This window comes from Anopheles maculipalpis, chromosome 3RL (genome assembly GCF_943734695.1).
Source record: "Anopheles maculipalpis chromosome 3RL, idAnoMacuDA_375_x, whole genome shotgun sequence".
Classification (NCBI taxonomy): domain Eukaryota; kingdom Metazoa; phylum Arthropoda; class Insecta; order Diptera; family Culicidae; genus Anopheles; species Anopheles maculipalpis.
The window spans coordinates 86,530,639-86,549,468 of NC_064872.1; the positions used below are offsets into that span (position 1 = coordinate 86,530,639).

The 18,830-nt window shown below is 42.2% G+C and overlaps 7 protein-coding genes across 8 annotated transcripts in view; 6 read left to right on the plus strand and 1 right to left on the minus strand.

Annotated features, from left to right (window-relative positions):
• LOC126563470 (acireductone dioxygenase) overlaps positions 1-18,830 on the plus strand; it is a 568,562-nt gene that overhangs the window by 469,071 nt on the left and 80,661 nt on the right. The window lies entirely within an intron of this gene.
• The window catches only part of LOC126562373 (26S proteasome non-ATPase regulatory subunit 4), a 363,835-nt gene that overhangs the window by 92,408 nt on the left and 252,597 nt on the right, over positions 1-18,830 (minus strand). The gene's annotated exons all lie outside the window — the stretch shown is intronic.
• Positions 840-4,716, plus strand: LOC126561590 (gamma-tubulin complex component 2 homolog). 2 transcript variants are annotated; one of them, XM_050217833.1, is made up of 7 exons: positions 840-907; positions 984-1,133; positions 1,204-3,250; positions 3,521-3,664; positions 4,073-4,165; positions 4,431-4,582; positions 4,653-4,716. In XM_050217833.1, exons 1-7 carry the CDS (start codon positions 852-854, stop codon positions 4,693-4,695), a joined length of 2,685 nt encoding a protein of 894 aa, XP_050073790.1. In that variant the 5' UTR covers positions 840-851; the 3' UTR covers positions 4,696-4,716. The 2 variants fall into 2 exon arrangements, with proteins under 2 accessions (XP_050073790.1, XP_050073791.1); XM_050217834.1 differs by lacking the exon at positions 4,073-4,165.
• Positions 5,220-7,267, plus strand: LOC126561987 (uncharacterized). Its single transcript, XM_050218388.1, has 6 exons — positions 5,220-5,487; positions 5,549-5,733; positions 5,816-6,001; positions 6,072-6,829; positions 6,906-7,089; positions 7,160-7,267. Exons 1-6 carry the CDS (start codon positions 5,220-5,222, stop codon positions 7,265-7,267), a joined length of 1,689 nt encoding a protein of 562 aa, XP_050074345.1.
• LOC126561123 (zinc finger protein 208-like) lies at positions 8,331-10,523 on the plus strand. The gene is made up of 5 exons (XM_050217068.1): positions 8,331-8,613; positions 8,702-8,865; positions 9,197-9,385; positions 9,457-10,250; positions 10,316-10,523. The coding sequence occupies exons 1-5, from the start codon at positions 8,343-8,345 to the stop codon at positions 10,521-10,523; spliced, it is 1,626 nt and encodes a 541-aa protein (XP_050073025.1). The 5' UTR covers positions 8,331-8,342.
• On the plus strand, positions 11,702-13,516 carry LOC126562161 (uncharacterized). Its single transcript, XM_050218590.1, has 5 exons — positions 11,702-11,963; positions 12,040-12,215; positions 12,281-12,445; positions 12,524-13,149; positions 13,222-13,516. The coding sequence occupies exons 1-5, from the start codon at positions 11,702-11,704 to the stop codon at positions 13,514-13,516; spliced, it is 1,524 nt and encodes a 507-aa protein (XP_050074547.1).
• LOC126562661 (myc-associated zinc finger protein-like) lies at positions 14,588-15,604 on the plus strand. Its single transcript, XM_050219224.1, has 2 exons — positions 14,588-15,184; positions 15,260-15,604. Exons 1-2 carry the CDS (start codon positions 14,588-14,590, stop codon positions 15,596-15,598), a joined length of 936 nt encoding a protein of 311 aa, XP_050075181.1. The 3' UTR covers positions 15,599-15,604.

Below are 18,830 nucleotides of genomic sequence, written 5' to 3' on the forward strand. Positions count from 1 at the left end.
TGGCCACGAATTCAGATTCAAAGCTTATCACTTTTTTTCGGGTTCTACTAGCTGAAAACTTGGAACCTACATTGCTTCTCGAAAAGAAAAAAAAAGTTTCCCGGTACGCCACCGTGCTTGACCGCGTGGATTGAAAATAGCTCAGCACAAACAAATGTGGGTGCATTTTTGCCATGTATTTTATTTCTCTTACTTACCCGCTTCCAGCAAACCGGCACACTTGTTTGAGAAATAACACGTTAAACGATCACTTTTATTAAAACTGACCAGAAACTGGTTGCATCTCCAATATTCCTAGCGCAGGTGAATGAAAAATTGCATCAAGTTCAGGAGCACAGCAGCACACCACCACGTCGTTTGACGTTTGTTTCGTTCGTGGAAGTAGGATCAAGGGAGAGAGAGAAGAATGAGCGCAATGCAGGGAGGGGGAGGTTGAACTGGCATTTGTCAGGGTTGCACCAAAACCTATGCCAGAATAAAAAACAAATTGTAATATAATATTTTAAAAGCCCCGGTACACGTCCCCGGTCGCGCTGTATCCATGACTCCCATCTTAATTACTTATCCTGGCAGCATGTCCTTTTGTGGCTTTTGGTCTAATATTTGTGCTGTTGTAGTAATCGTCGCTTCAAATCAAACTGTTAGATTGTTCACTTGTCAACGGTTCCAGTTTGACATTCCGATAGTAAACAACAAACGCGTTTTGTTGTTTGCACGGCTTGGTTGTTTCGTGCTAATACTGCGGCTAGCTGGCTGGCTTTTCTCGTCTGTTGTCGTGCAATTAAGTCCTCCTAAAGCCCCCCGATCAACGTTCAGCGAACCTGCCCCTGACTGTGTGCACATGTGTTACAATGTCTACAGAAATCGTTGCAAAGAAAGTCCTGACGGAACTAGTCAAAAAATCTGGGTAGGTGTTGCTGCCTAGTACATCCGAATGCTGCAAAAAGGTACACTAATCCGGAACTTCTCTCGCGTTCCTGCAGTTGCACTTATACGGCCGATAATGTGGTGACCATATTTCATAACCGGGATAGCAAATACAGCAGCAAGCGGCTTGCCACCCTGCTAGCACAACTATTCAAACCCATTCCCAATGGCGCCAAGTACGTGGAGATGTACGCATCTGCTAGTGTGTAAGTACGCTTTCCCAACCGGTAGCTTAAGCTGCCCGCTCCCTACCCGCTAACCAGTTCCCATTTTTAGGAAAGATTCCTATCCCGCCCTAGTGATGGTGCTGAACCGTTTTGCAAACGATTTAAAAACGGCTCATAGTGAAAAGGTGGCTGCTGCTGCTACCACCCAGCAACAGCAAGAACAATCAACTAAGCAGGAAGTGTCAGTTTCTGCCCAGCATAACGCGGAACCGGTCCACAAGCGTGTTTCGTTGTTCGAAAGTCCTCCCCTCTCCTCAACCCGCATCGTACCCGACCAGGTAACGCCGGAAAATGTGCAGGAAATTAAGGAAAAACTCGTCCAGGCTACGTCCGGTGGCGCCATTAACCGTTTATCGTCTTCCGCTTCCCTTCCGCCGGGTAGCATCAGCGCCGCCCATCCCAACTATCCGTCCCACAGCCGGCCGGGGTTTGAGTTTTCCCACCGAAAACCTCCCATCGTGGCGTGGAATTTCAACTACGATGAGCTGTATCCGCTGCAAAGCAAAGCGAACGTGGCCGCCATCCCGGTAGCATCGCAGGAACCGATCGTACTGAAGGAAGTGCTTAACTGTTTGATCGGTGTAAAGGGTACACTGATAGTGCCGAAAAAAAGCTCCTCCACTGGCGATCCGGACGGATCATTACCGGTCGAGTTTCAACTTTCGAACCAGCTAACCGCTTCGTGCCGGGATATGGTGGTGGAAGTGTTGCCGCTGGCTGCAAACTACTCCTGCGTGCAGTCATTTATCGAGTGCTCTAGCATTCTGGAAGGTGGTGTCGTGCTGCAGGCACTCCGTTCTGTGCTGAAAACGATCATGACGGATTACTATCTGTCGATTGCACAGCTGGATGATTTGCGCTGTCGCCGAGGACTTAGCATGCAACGACTCATTCAGTTCCTTAAGCCCGTCTTTCCCACGATGGAAGAGCTTGCCGCAACGGTGTCAGAAATTCGGCGCAATAATAGTCGAGGTGGACAGATACTTTCGCTACTCCACGATCGTATTACGGCCAAAAGCGGGACAAACCACGCGCAGAAGGTGCTGGTACATCTGATCGAATCGGCCGCCATTCCGTTCATGGAAATGCTGCAGCTGTGGATCTATCGTGGTGTTATTAATGATCCGCAGCAAGAATTCTTCATCGATCACAGCTCGATGGAGTTGACGGAAAACGAGCTAGTCGATTACTGGGAGAAGCAGTACACGATTCGAAACGAAAAGGTACCGTGCTTTTTGTCCAAGTACGGTGACATTATTCTCCGCACCGGCAAGTACCTGAATGTGGTGCGCGTTTGTGGCGGAGCTGACTTTCAACCCGGTAATGCTAACGGCACCGAAGCCATGAATTCTACAACCACCGCCAGCAACAAGTCCGGGAAGCAGCTCGAGTACAAACACTTCGATCAGTCGTATATTGACGAAATTGAGGAGGCGTACAATTTTGCGTCCTCCTCGCTACTGAATCTCATAATGAACAAGTACGATCTGATGGGTCGATTGCTGTCCGTCAAGCGTTACTTCCTCCTGCAGCAGGGTGATTTTATTACCGAGTTTATGGATGCGGTGGAGGAAGATTTGCGGAAAAACGTCGACACACTACATCCGATCCGGTTGGCCAATCTGCTCGACGTAACACTTGGACTTTCATCGGCCAAATATGATGAGTATCATGACGATCTGAAAACGATGCTGCTTCCGTACGGAATTGTAACTCAAATTTCGAAAATCGTCAACAACGAGGATGCATTTGTGGACACACTAAGCGACACATCCCAACTGAAGGGTATCGAGTGCTTTACCTTCACGTACAAAGCCCAGTGGCCAGTTTCGATCGTGCTAAATCTGTGGACCATCTCGAAGTATCAGATGATCTTTCGCCAGCTGTTCTATCTCAAGTACGTGGAGCGTATCCTTTGTCGGGTGTGGATTGCTAACAACGAGACGCGTCAGTTTGCACCGAACCCAGCCAAACTGTATCGGTCGGCGTTCACGCTGAGACAGAAAATGTTGATCGCAATCCAGAGCTTCGAGTCGTACATGATGATCGAGGTGATCGAACCGAATTGGCACATTTTCTATCAGAACATGAAGCAGGTATGTGGATGGAACGAATTCTAGGTGAACCTACGCGGGTTTCGAACCTTTTAATGGAACTTTTGAATCATTAAAATTGATCAGGATTTTCTTAAAATAATTAGTAGATTATTGCAAATTTATTTTTGGGAACTTTGCAATTATTTAGCGAAACATTGCATTCAGTTAGGGAAAATTTGCTACTCAACTGTCTCTGGGATTCGACAATTCTTGCTATGCTGCATTTATTTCCATTATGCGAATCGCAACCTACTATTGTTTTTTTTTTAGGTAAAAAATATCGATGATGTGCTAAACTATCATCAGGATTTTCTGGACCAGTGTCTCAAGAACTGCATGCTAACCGTGCCCGATCTATTAAAGCCGATCATCAATCTATGCAATATATGCATTAAATTTTGCGACTTTCTATCGGTAAGTATTGCAAATTCTCGTACAAATTGTTCGAACTACATTATTCCGCTAGATCAAAACTGTTTTTAATGGGCAATTTTTTCTCATCAATACGGAATGATGAAACTTTTTCTCAATTTCTCTTTTTCCTTTTCTTCTCTTTTTCTCTCTTTCCTCGCAATCTCGTTTTTTGTGAAATTTTGCTTGTTTTACTATAATTTTTGATGATTCTTTTTCTTCAACATTCATTTAACTGTGCCAAATTAATGTTCTATTTCTTGTAATTTTTTCTGGCGATATTTTTTTATGCAAATAATTTTTTGCATGCTTTTGCGGATCTATGATTTCTTGTTGATTTGTTTTTTTTGGAAATTATATGTTTGTACGAATGCTTTGCAACTGTTTGCAACTTTCTACAATGAAACACAGGAATCACAGCGTCATTTTGTCGATGCCGAACTAACATGCATGCTCGTCACAGGTGACGACTGCTCACTGTCTTCCGAGTCTGATTACGAACAGGTACAATTGATCAATGTTGCAATCTATTCCATTCGGCAGAAATGTTCCAACAAGTCACTAACACGGGCATGAACCACAACTCATACTCTAAGCCGCTAACAAAACAACTTCAAGCTAATGGAAAGAGGGATTTTGAATGATGGTTTTGTGAACAATGTGAATCAGCTTACTCCAAATTGCTAGTTCCATTTATTTAAGGCAATCATTCCGCTTAAACCATAACCCCAGCACTTATCGGGCAAAAATATGCTTTGTTTCCACACAGGCCGCAACTACCATGGCACCGACGGAAACGTTTTCGGAGCGCGTGGAACAGTTTCGTCACGATTTCACCGATCAGCTGATGACGTTGCTTCGAAAGATTGCCGACGTTGCAACGCTAAGCACCTCGGAACGCTTTATTAATCTTATATACAGGTAATGTAGCTCTAAACTACGCCTATTAATTAATTATAGTAATCGGATTTATTCTCCCTATATTCAACAGAATCAACTTTAACTCATATTATAGCGAAACGAATGAAAACTGAATGCAAAATGTGCGTGCATCCAGTGTCTCCGAAGGAACCATGATAAAAAAAACCTGCTTGCCAAGCTCTCTGTCTTATTCTAACTTTTAAAAACAAAAGCACTCTTTGTGGATCTGCACCGTTCCGTACCTTGTCCAACAGTATATGCTTAATAAATTAATATTTTTTGTTAAAATACTGTTGCGAGATTTTAAATTGAGTCATTGGGTGCCATTTGTCTTCCACGCGATCGTACATGCGATGAATTGGCAAACGAGATGACATTTGAGCATGTAGAAAAAGTGAAGAAAATTGACATTTGAGAAAAGATGCTTGTTTTTGTTTCCCAGAAAAAAAACAGCATAAATTTTGGTACGATCGGCTTGGACGTGTGTTTCATTAAACACAACACAATTTCAACAACCAGTAAGCTTCGGTAAAACTAACGACAGGTAGTGTAGTTATCGAAAAAAATATTTCAACAGACCTTGTACGGAATCAATCACACGGTACAGTCATTTGCTTATATTTCTAGGCACCGAACGATGCCATTCTCATGCTGTTCCGCAACGTTTTGCAAAAACAACCGATACAATGTCAATCGAAGAGGGTTAGATATAACGTTTCACACCTTTCCCCCGCTGCAGTATCCACTCACAAAGCAGTGGATAACGTTTTGCAAGCGTGAAGAATCATGGGTACCTCACAAACATTCGGTACTGTGTTCGGCTCACTTTCGCGAGGACGATTTTCAAATGGTGAATTCGCCCATGATTAAGCAAGGCAAACGGATAAGACATCTAAATGCTTTAGGTATAGTATTGCACGAATGTCCTCAAATAGACTGATACAGTAATTATATGTCTTCTTCCAGCGGTCCCAACCATCATCAATCGTACACCGATCACTGTTTCGACACGGGAAAAGCTGGATAATGTACGTAAGCAACTTTTGGAGAAGCTGTACTCTGTCGACGATGATAACCTAGATAATGAACCGCCGACGGGGACTGATCACACGTACAGCGAGGCGAAGGTCGTAAAGGAAACGAAAAAGAAGGTAAATCTCCTTAGGAAATGAAAAAAAAAATTAGGCAGAATGTTAGATGTACTTGCTTGTTTTTTACTTCTACAATTTTTAGGGCCCTTTAGCTGGATGCCGGAAAAGCATCTTTTTCCTGCAAAGATTTCCCAACGTGTGTGCCTTTTGTTTGCGAATCATACAGGATCCAAACTTTTTCATACCAGTCACACACTATCAAGAAGAACTAGAGTGTACGATCGAGCAGAAGTTTGATGAGTTAACTGGAGATCCCATGAGCCAAGAGGTAATTGTAATGCTCGCATACTTTTCGGTGAATATTTAATAAATATTTCTACGACTTTTCCCCCTTCTAGGATCGTAGCGACGTTCACCACCTGCTGCCGGACAAAGTTTGCAACGAATGTGTAACAATGATTGTAAAATTTCACCAATATCAAAGGCAACTTGAGTGTATAAAAAAGTTCACTACCGGAATCGCCCATCTGCTGTACGGAAATGGAAAACCGTTGGAAACTCTGTACCAAGATCAGGGAGCTTATCTGGTCAATATGCTTAAGCATTTAGATACAGCTCAAGGCACGCGCGTCAATCAATCGTTAGAACAGTTGCTGGAAGAGGTAACATCGTATGGGAGCGTAAAGCGTAATTCGTTGGGCGCCACCACGACATGCAAACAAATTCCGGAAGATGGAATGTCGATTGAGCTGTGCTCCTCACCCACGGGACAAACCGTATTGCCCAACATCATATACGATGGGCTTCAATCGGTCAGTCCTACGCCAAGCTCGCAGTCGCTCCAAGCAGGGGGCCAAGGGATGATCGAAGACGGGACAGATGATAAGAACAGGTCTAAACAGCTGTACACCTGCCCGTACCTGTACATATGCAAACAATGGTTTATTTCACACGCTGCAATGCAACAGCATGTTCGCGAGGAGCACAAAACGTTCATTTGCCATGTTTGTGGCTTCAAGATAGCGTTCTACGATCTCTACAAAAAGCACATGGAAAGCCATTCGATCGCACGTGCCCTCCTGCTCTCTCATAACAAACAGAGCGCAAGTTTGGAAACGGAATGTCACGATAATTTGGTGGCACAAGCACATCAAAGGTAATGCATTGAAGCTAGTGAAACTATTAGTTTCGAAAGAGCTAATATTGATCGATTATTGCTTGTTTACTTACAGTACAAATACTGCCCAACGCCCCAAACGACCAAAGAAAAACGATGTGTCGGGAAATTATGTATGTGGCGTTTGTCTTGGTGTGTTTGTAAAAGATCATGAATTTAGCACCCATCAATGTACCTCATCGGACACAAGCATTGCAACGCCCAAGGATATTTTAATTGGTAGCAACAGTAAGCGCGAGGTATTCTAAACCGCGAATTAATGGCACATCGCACTCTTTTCATCAATTGATTATTTTGTTTTATTTTTAGACCAACGACCAGAACGTAGTATCGAGTGGATGGGATGATTCTAGAGCAACCACTACTACAAACAAATCTTCCAAAAGTATTGGACTACTCCAGATTGAATTTCTTTGAGATGATGACGCAGCAATGAACTGTGCGAGAGCTCGGAATTGTTCATTCTTTCGAAATTCTTTAATCAAGTTTTTTTATCGCGTTTGGTGAAGTTCGTCCCGCAACTTTTTAAGTCCGATGTTTTGGTCGATTGAATTGTATACTTGCTAGTACACGAATCATCTACGTATCGCTCCCGTTATAGGTTAATTTAAGCCCTAGTGAAGGTTTGAAATCGGACAGAAGGTGGAGAACCAAATATAAAAAAGACTGTAGTTTTATCAATAATCATGCAATATAATCTTATTTGATTTATACTCTATAGTCTGCGGGTCACGAGAGATTTAAAGAAACAAAATTTAAAATACCCATGTGTTTTTCTGAAATTTTCCCGCTTTGAAATCGCTTTTTGAGAACCTGACGCATACACAAGCTACTAACACGTTTCAAACATAAGTTTGGAATTTCGCGTAACTCGGGCCTTTTTATCAGTAAAACTATGATAGGTTTAGAATTTGAAAGGGATAGAAGAGACTTAATGAGTTTTCAGAATTCATACCCTGATGAAATTTCGTCAACGACTCTTTTTGGCCAAAAGACAGGCACATCAAGCTCGATGACCGTATTAATTGGCGATTTCTAAACGGTCTGCATAATTTTGAGTGGACTTAACAAATAAGAGTACATAAATTGTGCAGTAAAAGTGAGGAAAATAATTTTGTTACACGCATTTTTAAATTTAACAGCCATCATACCCTCACAGTCAAACAATCAAGAAACGGCTGTTTTCATGGTTTGGTCTGCCATGCAATCAAAATAAACTGAAATACTCACGCACACACACATACACAAATGCGTGCACCTTCATGCTGCTGTCAAAATTGCGTTCGTTTATTCATACTGCTTGCGAGTGTTTTGATTAAGATCAAGTGAACCAAATAGGACGATTTTAGACATTTTTCGTTAGCTTTTCTTACAATTGAAGCTATTGGCTCCCAGCTGAACGATTTGTAAGTATAGCAGAAAAAACCCAACATGGGGCTTAGGGTAACATATGTTTAAAAAATTGCTTTTCTTCAGGTAGCAAACCACAACAATGACCAACTCGACGTGCGCGGCAGGATCCTGCACGTACAATAGAAGAAATGTTCGAAAGCTTAAGCTGGACATTGTGTTCCATACGTTTCCGCGCGATCCGGTACTGAGAAAGAAATGGATCCGGTTTTGCAGACGCGAATCGGAATGGGTACCGAAATCGAATGAAGCGATCTGTTCCACCCATTTCCGCAAGGAAGACTATCAGATGGCTAATTCGCCGCTGATGTTGACGCCTGGACCGAGCAGCTTCCGAAGACTACATTTGACCGGTAATTATGGAACAGCGAGCTGGAAAGAGTTTAATATGTTGGTAGCAATGGATTGTTGTTGCTTCTTTTTGCCGATATTAACAACCAGCGATACCAACGATCTGGAAGGGTAAGGCCATACCGATCGAGAAGCAAAAGAAGATGGACGAGAAGGCTCGACAACAACTGTTGGAGGAGCTGTACAGTAAGGACGCGATGGTGCGAGATAACGATCATTCGTATGAAGACGTGTATAATATAGGCTCGTTAAAGGTAAGTTAATGTTTCAATTGTAAAAAAAATCTGTTGGACACTGTGGAGGAATTATTTGCTCTTCGACTAGAGGATTTTCTACTACAATGTCGATCTTGTCCAGAATCTTCTCCGAAAAAAAGTTTGTTAAAGATGAATGGACCCTTAAAGTTCTAAGCTTTAGGGCGGTCAGTCCTAAATATAAACTGTCCGTTTGACTCTAAATTTCGCCTCTATTTGATGTTTTTCCTATTCAACATTAGAACTCTTGAGCCTCATTGTAAGAAACATCTCCATCTTTAAACTACACTTAATTCCGAGTTCTAAACTGCGTTCTGTTCCTTTCCGGTAGAATAAGCTGCCAAAACTGTTGGACAAACCAGTGTACAATTTGCAAAAATTTCCCAACATCTGTACGCTCTGCTTCAAGCCCATCGATGACGAAAGTTTATTCTCGCCGTTTAATTCGTACCACAACGAGCTAGAGTGTACGGTCCAGCAGATGTTTGAGGAAATTACAGATGAACCATTCAATCAAACGGTAAGTCAAAGCTGATCGCATTTGGACACATAACCTCTTACACATTTCATATCCTTCCTGCTAATCAACAGGAGATGGCAAACATCCATCATCTAGTGCCGGATAAAGTGTGCACCGAATGTTCGGAAGCAATCATAACCTTCTACCAGTATCGAAAACAGTTAAAGTGTCTGGGAAAGTTTACCACGGGGATGGCCCATCTGGTGAAGGGAAACAGGAAACCGTTGAAAGCCCTCTACCAAGAGCAAGGACCATACTTGGCGAAGCTGCTGCAAAGTCTTAATGTGTGCCAAGGACCCGTGGACACGATTACGTTCGAACGGCTCGAGCGAGAGGTCGCAACCTATGGCCGTATCGTGAAGTGCACACTATACGTGCCACCTGTAAGATTTCCACACCTAAATAGCGCCGTATCCCGACATAGCGCATCCATTCCATCGGGCGATACCTCAACTACTGACGATCAGTGCGAGGAACTGATTGATGATGAAACGCTAGCAAATATAGAAAGTTTGCCTTCGGTCGCGATCGATCCGTCCGATAGCTATAAGCCGGAAGAACTGATCAAGCCACGTGGACGACCGCGGAAGCGTATGCTCGAGGGGGGGACCAGTACGAAATTGATGTGCCCCTATCTGGACGTTTGTCGGGAATGGTTCGCGGATGAGGCGACGCTACAGAAGCACGTCAGCAATGATCATAAAATTTTCAAATGCCGTGCCTGCGGTGCCAAGATCAAGTTTTACGATATCTACAAGAAACACATCGAAAGCCATGCGATCGCACGTGCACTGTTGCTGTGCCACAATCAAAAAGGTTCGAACAAGGCATCAAAGTGTGCTTCCTGCGGGAAAGCATTCCATAGGTAAGAATGGCGAAACGAATCGATCGTAAACCGGATGCTAACTTTTGGCTCTGTTTATTTCACAGCGAGGAACTTTTGCGGCGCCACGAAACGACCCACACCGGCGAACGGAACTTCGTCTGTGGCACGTGCCTAGGTGTGTACCTAACGAATCACGAGTTTAGCAACCATACGTGTACGACACATAAGGCAAAGGAAATCTCTACCGAAGAATTAGCAAACGGGCAGGCAATAGCTGGTGATGAAGTTTTAGTAGAAACTTTGGATGAATGATGAGAACATATTTTGCGCATAAAGGAATGTAATCCGGATGCCATTATGATCGTTTTCTTTTTTTCTATTACTCTTAGTTTGGTTCGTAAGCTTGGTTAAGTTTTAGAAGGATAGCTCAGCAAGCAGAAAAATAATTAAATTGAATCATAAGGGAGTTAGCAGAACGAAGCGTGAATAAAACTACTTTTTGAAGTCTGAATTTTACGAGTGTTTGGGGCTGTTGGTCGATGGACGAGACATATCCTGAGAATGGAATCGAACGTCTTCTAGATCTGCTGAAGGCTTAACTTAACCCACCGACATAGTTAGCTGTTCAACGCACATCCAATCGATGTATTTGATCTTCGACGTTATAAGACTGGAGAAGTGAGTAAGTTAATAACTTTATAATTGCAACAGCTCTCATGTGATCCTCATGAACGAAGCGTGAATAAAACTACTTTTTGAAGTCTGAATTTTACGAGTGTTTGGGGCTGTTGGTCGATGGACGAGACATATCCTGAGAATGGAATCGAACGTCTTCTAGATCTGCTGAAGGCTTAACTTAACCCACCGACATAGTTAGCTGTTCAACGCACATCCAATCGATGTATTTGATCTTCGACGTTATAAGACTGGAGAAGTGAGTAAGTTAATAACTTTATAATTGCAACAGCTCTCATGTGATCCTGCATTATCCTCTCTTTTTGTCCCATTCAGACCATCTCTTCGTACGATCTCCCCGTATATCCTTGCAAGTCCTTGCTTAGTAAAAGGATACCCATTCAAACAGCATCATTGTGTGAGTGTTTTCAATCGAACACTCGTTTGTGTGTGTGTGTGTGTGTGTGTGTGTGTGTGTGTGTGTGTGTGTGTGTGTGTGTGTGTGTGTGTGTGTGTGTGTGTGTGTGTGTGTGTGTGTGTGTGTGTGTGTGTGAATGTAACGAGCATATAACTGTCAATGTAACCATCTCAATATGGCTGCCAGAGTGCATTCCACGTAAAAGACTGTTTGTTTTGTTTTTCTACGTTTGTTTACGATTTTCAAACAGTGCAGTTTTGAATGATTTTACGTCAACTCTATTCCCAACTACGCGTGTGAAAAGCTTAACAGCAGGTAAGCAATTTCGTCGGCCTTTTACATAAAACCTTCGATTGTTGCTAATCTCGTTCGCATTTCGTTTTACATTCCAGATAAAATGCCCAACTCAAAGTGTGCTGCTGCATTCTGCAGGAACAAACGGGCGGTAGCGAGAGACCGGAAACTGGACATAATCTTTCACAGCTTCCCGGTAGATGATGCGTTGCGTCGTCGGTGGATACAGTTTTGCAGGCGTGGTGATCAATGGACACCGTACAAAACCGATTCAATCTGCTCGGCCCACTTCAGGAAGCAGGACTATCAGATGGCTAATTCGCCGCGTACTTGGAGTAAAAATCTTCGACGCCTTAATCATGATGGTGAGATCCGTTTCTACGGGGAAAAAATGCTTCGAAATGGAACAAAGTCATGATGGTGGTGTGTTTGTTTTTCCAGCATTCCCAAGCATTATGGATGGATCAGTTCTAACTATTTCGAAAAAGCAAAAACTCGACAAACAAACTCATGCCCAACTGGTGGAGGAACTGTATCACAAAACGACGCATCACGATGTGGCCACCGAGCGCGATCATACGTACAGTGGAGTGACTGCAGCAATGGAAGAGTTGGAAGTACGAATGGCGGATATTTGCTTCCTAAGACTATTGTAATATTAATAGCAATTTCTCTATCTCAGATGATCGTTTACCGATTGCAAAAATTCCCCGACGTGTGTGCCTGTTGCTTTAAAACGATCACCGACGAAAAGCTGTTCACACCTTTCGCTCACTACTGCGATGAACTGGAATGTACGATCGAGCAAAAATTGGCCGAGATTACCGGAATGATTACGGATGAGATAGTATGGAGAAACTATCACCTTTATTTGTTATACAAATATTACACCATAATGTTCTTTGTCTTTCGTCCACACAAAAAGGACCATGCTAATGTCTCACATCCATCACCGGATAAGGTATGCGAGGATTGTTTGGAAGCACTTGTAGCAATTCATCAGTACCAAAGACAATTGCAGTGTATGCGCAAGTTTTGCAACGGAATGACTCATCTACTGCGGGGCAATAGAGAACCACTGGCCACGCTTTACGGATCGGAGCAACGTTCGTATTTGGTACATCTTTTGCAATGTCTAAACGTATGTCAAGGACCAGAAGATAAGATTACACTCGAACGGCTAGAGCAAGAGGTAGCAACATACGGACGGATGAAAAAGGGCACTGTATATGAGCAGGATCATCCACCATCCGAAGAAACTCAACTAGAAGTTAGTAATGATAAAGTCCAGCCAAAGCGATGGATTTGCCCGTACGAAGCAGTCTGCCGGGAATGGTTCCTGGATGAAGCGGCATTTCTGCAACACGTGCGTGATGATCACAAAGTGTTCAAATGCCGTACCTGTGGCAGTAGGATAAAATTCTACGATCTGTTTAAAAAGCACATCGATAGTCACGCGATTGCACGGGCGCTACTGTTGTCTCACAATAGCAAAGGAACGCCCAGAAAGAAGGAGCTAAAATGTGGTACCTGTAGCAAAGATTTTAAAAGGTGTTTGTTACGGGAAGACGTAAAATTGATCACATTTTTTAATATATTGTTTAAAAATCTTTTTTTTTGTAGTGAGAATCTTCTAAAACAACACGAAAAAGCCTCGTGTACCAAACAAAACTATGTGTGCGGCGCTTGTCTCACAATGTACGCATGTGAGGATAATTTCAACAGTCACACGTGTTCGTTGGCGCGCATGAAGATTGAACCAGTTTATCCTATGGAGGAGCTTGATGGGAGGACCCTTTATCAGGAAGATTATGTATCAGAATCAGAGGACGATTCTCGTGAAAACAGTATAAAAAGCAGCGTTTCGCCAAATCATTCTTCAAGTGGGGTAGAGTTTTCTATCGAAATACTTCGGTAAGAAATTTGATGTTGTGTGATTAATTGATGATCTACTGTCGATCCATTCTTTGCGAAGATCTTTTGAATGTACTGAACAGGTTCCAGTGGTATCCTTCAGTGGTATATTTGTATGATATTATTACGGCTTACCGCCGTATTGTCTCGGCATAAAGTATAGTAATCGTGGAGTTTTTGGAGGGAAATTCGATCTCATATTTGATGTAATTAAAAATGGAGCAATATATTAAAAATGAATTGATAGCATGCATGGAAAAGAGGAATACTATTGTACTTAATCTTGTGTAAGCTTTCAATTGCTATAAAGTATTCTCCTCTGAGTAATTTGAAAAACTTGATAAAAAATTTTTCAACTCCACATCGTTTAAATTTGTCTTCCATGCGACCGTATACGGAACGCCTCCATCTGACAGCCTGATACACAACTTTATGGAAACGTCACGCGCTGCTCTTGTGATGGTAAACAATTTGGAATACAACAATCGCTTGCTTGGTCCCAAAACCAAAGAAAAGCTGTAGCGTGAATATAATTTGTTGAATAAAAAACCATCAGAAATAGCACAACGTTGCGGGGAAACGTATGGTAAGACTATTCAGATTCATTACGCCCATACGTTTAGCTTGCCTCTGTGCTTTGCCTCCGTTGTACGCTACAAAAGCAAAACATATCACCGAACGAGGAAAGCAAGCGTCCATTGCTGTGTGAAGCATTGGACAGGTGCTCAGGCACAGTATAGAAGTTGTTAGAGAAAATCCTTGCGGCTTTGACGGCTTGCAGTGCTTTCTGGTGGTATTGTGTACAACAAAGCTTGTATTAAGGCCTGAAAAAATGTTTCCCTCGGAACTGCAATTGCTATATATTTTCTCTAATCCTTTGCAGAGAAATTGGTGACCCTTCAAGACAACGTATGTGACTTTTGAGCGAATATTTCCGGAATTTATTTGTGTTTCACCAAGCAATAATGGAAACTGCATTAGAATAGAATACACTAAACATACTGGTGCCTTTTTAATATCCCGTAAAAGCTTCCAGAACATCGAATTAGGTTACGTATCGTATTTTTCATCAACCATGGATGAAGCACGCATGCACGACAACACTGCCGTTGGACGATCACAGCCACCCCAAAACTATGAGCAATACGGTGCAGCGGACATGAAAAAATACTACCCGGCCGCCGGGTTACCGATGACCAACGCACCACAACATCCGGAAAGCTCTTCGCTGCAGCTACACTTTGCCTCGCTGGCCGGCTTAGATCTGGGCAAAAGGTTAGGCCAAACGGGAGAACGGATTGAGATGTATTTCAAAAATCCTTACAATACCGAAAGCGATGAGGACGACTCTTCGGCAGCGGGAAGCAACGGCGGCACACATTTGCAGACCACCAGCACTGCCGCCACTGCGAACGCTACGAAAACGAAAAATGCTCGCAAACGGAACAGTTCCGGCAAGCGTAAGCAAAAATCGCCGAAGGTGGAATCGGCTGAGGAGATTGCGCTGCGCAAGTTTCCCTGCCCGGAGTGTCCACTGTCGTTTAAGACAGGCTACCATCTGAAGCGGCACCATGCTACGATACATCAGGATCAACGGTTTCCTTGCACGGTGTGCCAGACGTCGTACGGGCGACGAGAGAAGCTACGGGCACATCTGGAACTGGTACACAAGGTAGATTGATGGTGCACGGTACGCATAAGGCTCAAGGAATGCATTTTTAATTAAATCTCTTTGCTTTGCCATTAGATCCAAAGTTACTTTGTATGCGAAATCTGTCTCGTATCGTACGAAAGTGACGATCTGCTGCAGCGGCACGTTTATCGCCACGAGCACCCGAAACCACTCGAGTGTGGCACCTGTCTCACGCCGAATGCGCGCACATCGGACGGCAATTATGGTGGAAATCATATCTGCATCACGTACCAGAACAGTTATGAATGCTGTGGGAAAGATTTCGGGTATCATTACTACTACAACCGACACATGCTAACGGTTCATAATATCAAAACGAATGCACGGGTTAAATTGCCCAAGGGTACGCTACTGAGCCAGTTTCGTGCAATGCGTTCCTCAAGAGGATCGTGAAAAAGGGCGTCGTTTGCGAATTATGATTCGTAAGTAAATGCCCCCAATTTGACACAATTGTTTTCGAAGATTAGATTTTAATTCAATAATAGTATTAAGAGAGGGATAGAGAGAAAAAAAAGAGAGAAGGGGAATGGGGGAATATCGCTTTATGTGTCCCGGTGACAGAAAGGTATTAGTTTAGTAGGATTCTTATCATCCTTCCGTTTTGGCACTCAACTCAACCTCAGGAGGGTTAGTTTACTATGATACGGAGGATGAACCCAATTTAAATTACTAATATAATTAACGTTAAAAGAACAATCTCAAACACTGGTCAATTGTAGGTTGGCCGTGGTATATCATTTTATTCATTCAGGGACCATCGATCGATACAGATATTTTTTGGGTAAAACAAGTTTATCGCAGTTGCTTCTTCTTCTGCGTATCTTTTGATACGCAACAACGATCGTTTACGTTTTTGTAAGGCCAACCACAATCATAAGTTTTAAATTTGAACATCTTTTTTTTAACGAAACACTGACCTTTGAAAAAACGAGGACAAATTGCTTCATAAAAAGACGGAAGTAGTAAAAAAAATCCACCTCTTTCTCCTGTATGCGTGCGTGTGTTTGAGTGTGTGTGGAACTGAGGTTTATGTAGTTTAATCAGAATTATTCACAACTTTTTGCGATTTTTGTTGTTGAGTGTCCGTATGCGTGTTTACATGTGTGTAAAAATTACAACACGCTCTTTGAAATTGAATATGTATAAATACACACACACACACACACAGACATATACATATTAATTTCCTCTCCTAGCGTAATATGTACTTTATTTATCGCAAAATGGAATTCTATCGACGAATAAAAATCACATCACCACGAGAGTGAACAAAGTAGGCGAGTGTTTTGCTGATAGACTGTCATCCGAAGTTGTGTGTGTTTTGTGATCGTAAAAATAAATGTCCACATGTTTAAAGCAATCTAATCAATTTACGGTTCACATTTGAGCTGTAATTATAATAGAACGAAACAATGGAACAGTAAGAACTGGTTGGTTTCTCCTTCCAAATATTCAGCTTTATTATCATTATCCATAATTTGTTGGTACATAATGGGAATAGAAGGGATGTTGAGGGTACGGCAGATTTAATCATCATTCAGCAGAACGAGAAATAGAAATATTCAATCATACATATACAGTACTCTCTCTAACGGCTATTAAGCTGTTTTAATTCTCCTAACAATGCGATGCATGGGTTACTTGTAAAATAAAAATAGTGATGAAAAAATTATACTTTAATATAATCATCAAATCTCTCGTCTGGTGAGAATCAAAACTAATAACCTAATAGGGAATATCGAGGCGAATAAGAAGGTATGTTTGTTGCCAGGGAGAAGCTCTCTTCAATATATACTCAGATGTTAACGTACACATTTACTAATCTATTGCCATGCTTTACACGCAGTCGTTTGCGCTGCTCCGTGTCTGCGACACTACTAATTCGCTATGGGAGGGAGGGATGCCCATCATCCGTTGCTTCCGGTCTGTGTCATCACTTTTGTTGCTATGTAGTGACAATCGTCTATTTTCAGGGTATGAGTTGCTTGGAGTAAATAATCAGCGGGAGACGACGACTACATCCTAAAGTGAACACACCTGCATACATTAGATCAAGTAGCTACGGATAACAACAATGAAGAAAAAGCGTGTCCTGCCAATAATACACATAGGAAAAGGCGATTATGCTCCATTGAACAAAGGATTCTAGCAGACAATGGCGATTGGGAGGAGAAAGTGCTTTTCTTAGTTTCTCAGCATACGTTTTAGTTTTTTTAGGCGGCCTTGGTTCGGCATTTTTTTGGGGGTAATTGAGTTTTTTTTATTAATATTTGATTTCACTTTAATTACAAAAGAAAACGAGCAGAACAAAATACCTGTTTGTTATAATCCTAGCGCTTGTTTGTTGTTGTTTAATTCTGGTTTTTGCTTTTTTATAACTTGTATTCGTTTCACAATAAAAAAAATACAATAGAGATAAGAAGGCGAGCGAAAAATAAAGAATGCGCAGCAAGATAGAATTATGTGGGAGCCGCAAATCCTAAAAAGCAAAAACGAGAAAAATCTAGCATGAAAGTGTTGATTATGTGAGACAGTGTATGTATTTTATAAAAACGAAGGATTAGGTAAAGAAGAAAAAAACGAAGGGACAGAGAGAAATGAAGAGAGTGAGAGAGAGCACGTTGTAAGTATTAATGAAGAAAATAGGTTTGAAGAACAGATCATACAAAAAGGTTGATGAAAAATGTAGATTTAGCTAGAACTTTATATAGCTAGAACATTTTAGAATTTTACAACCCGGAAAGGAAGATGCAATAACAAAGAAAAACAAATTTAGATACCCGATTCGTGTGTGTGTATGTGTGTATATCTATATAGGTTGAAGATGTATAGGACACACGCAACCTCTTCTAGTCGATACTAACTAAAACCACCAATCTACCCATCTACTACAAAAGAAACAAAATAAAAAAGCTTCTCTTCGCCACTTTCCTGACACTCTTCTTCCTTCGTCGCCCTTTCTTACCACACCACGGGGTACCGTACGAACCGGCACGCGCGATCGATAACGATAATTAGTGCACCCGTCCGATACGCTCACACGCATCACCCTCCAGAACCAGAGCAGGAGAACAGGAAAGTAGGAGCCGGATGATGATGTTAGGTTGGATAGTGGAGGAAAAAAAGTCGCTCAATTTTGCTAATGCTAATCGACCCCGATCGTCACTGGTCGGGGGATGGTAAGGTTTTTTTTTTTCATTTTCCTCGCTCTTTCCTCTGCTTTTACGTACAATGTGTTGACCTATTGCACCCTGTGTTTGGGAGAGAGTTTTCCAGCCGTTAAAGCAATTGTTTACATGTTTAAAACAATTCGGAATTCGAAATCACACAACCATCTAAGCAATCGACGATTACAAAGAGCTGTGTGCGATCTCGCGCATCGTTGCCTGGCAAAACACCTTGGGCTACACTGTGTGTTGTTCGTAACCAAAGCGACGACCACGTCTACGTAAGGATGTTGTTCGGTGAAGGGAACTCGAACTTCAAAAGTACTTCATGGTCGAATTAATCCTTTTTTATATTTTATCTCTCAATGTGGTATGCTATGGATAAGATGATGGGGAGGCTTCTAATTATTTCCCTATACTGCAGCAAAAAATGTCGCACGCCCTGTTCGCATTGCATC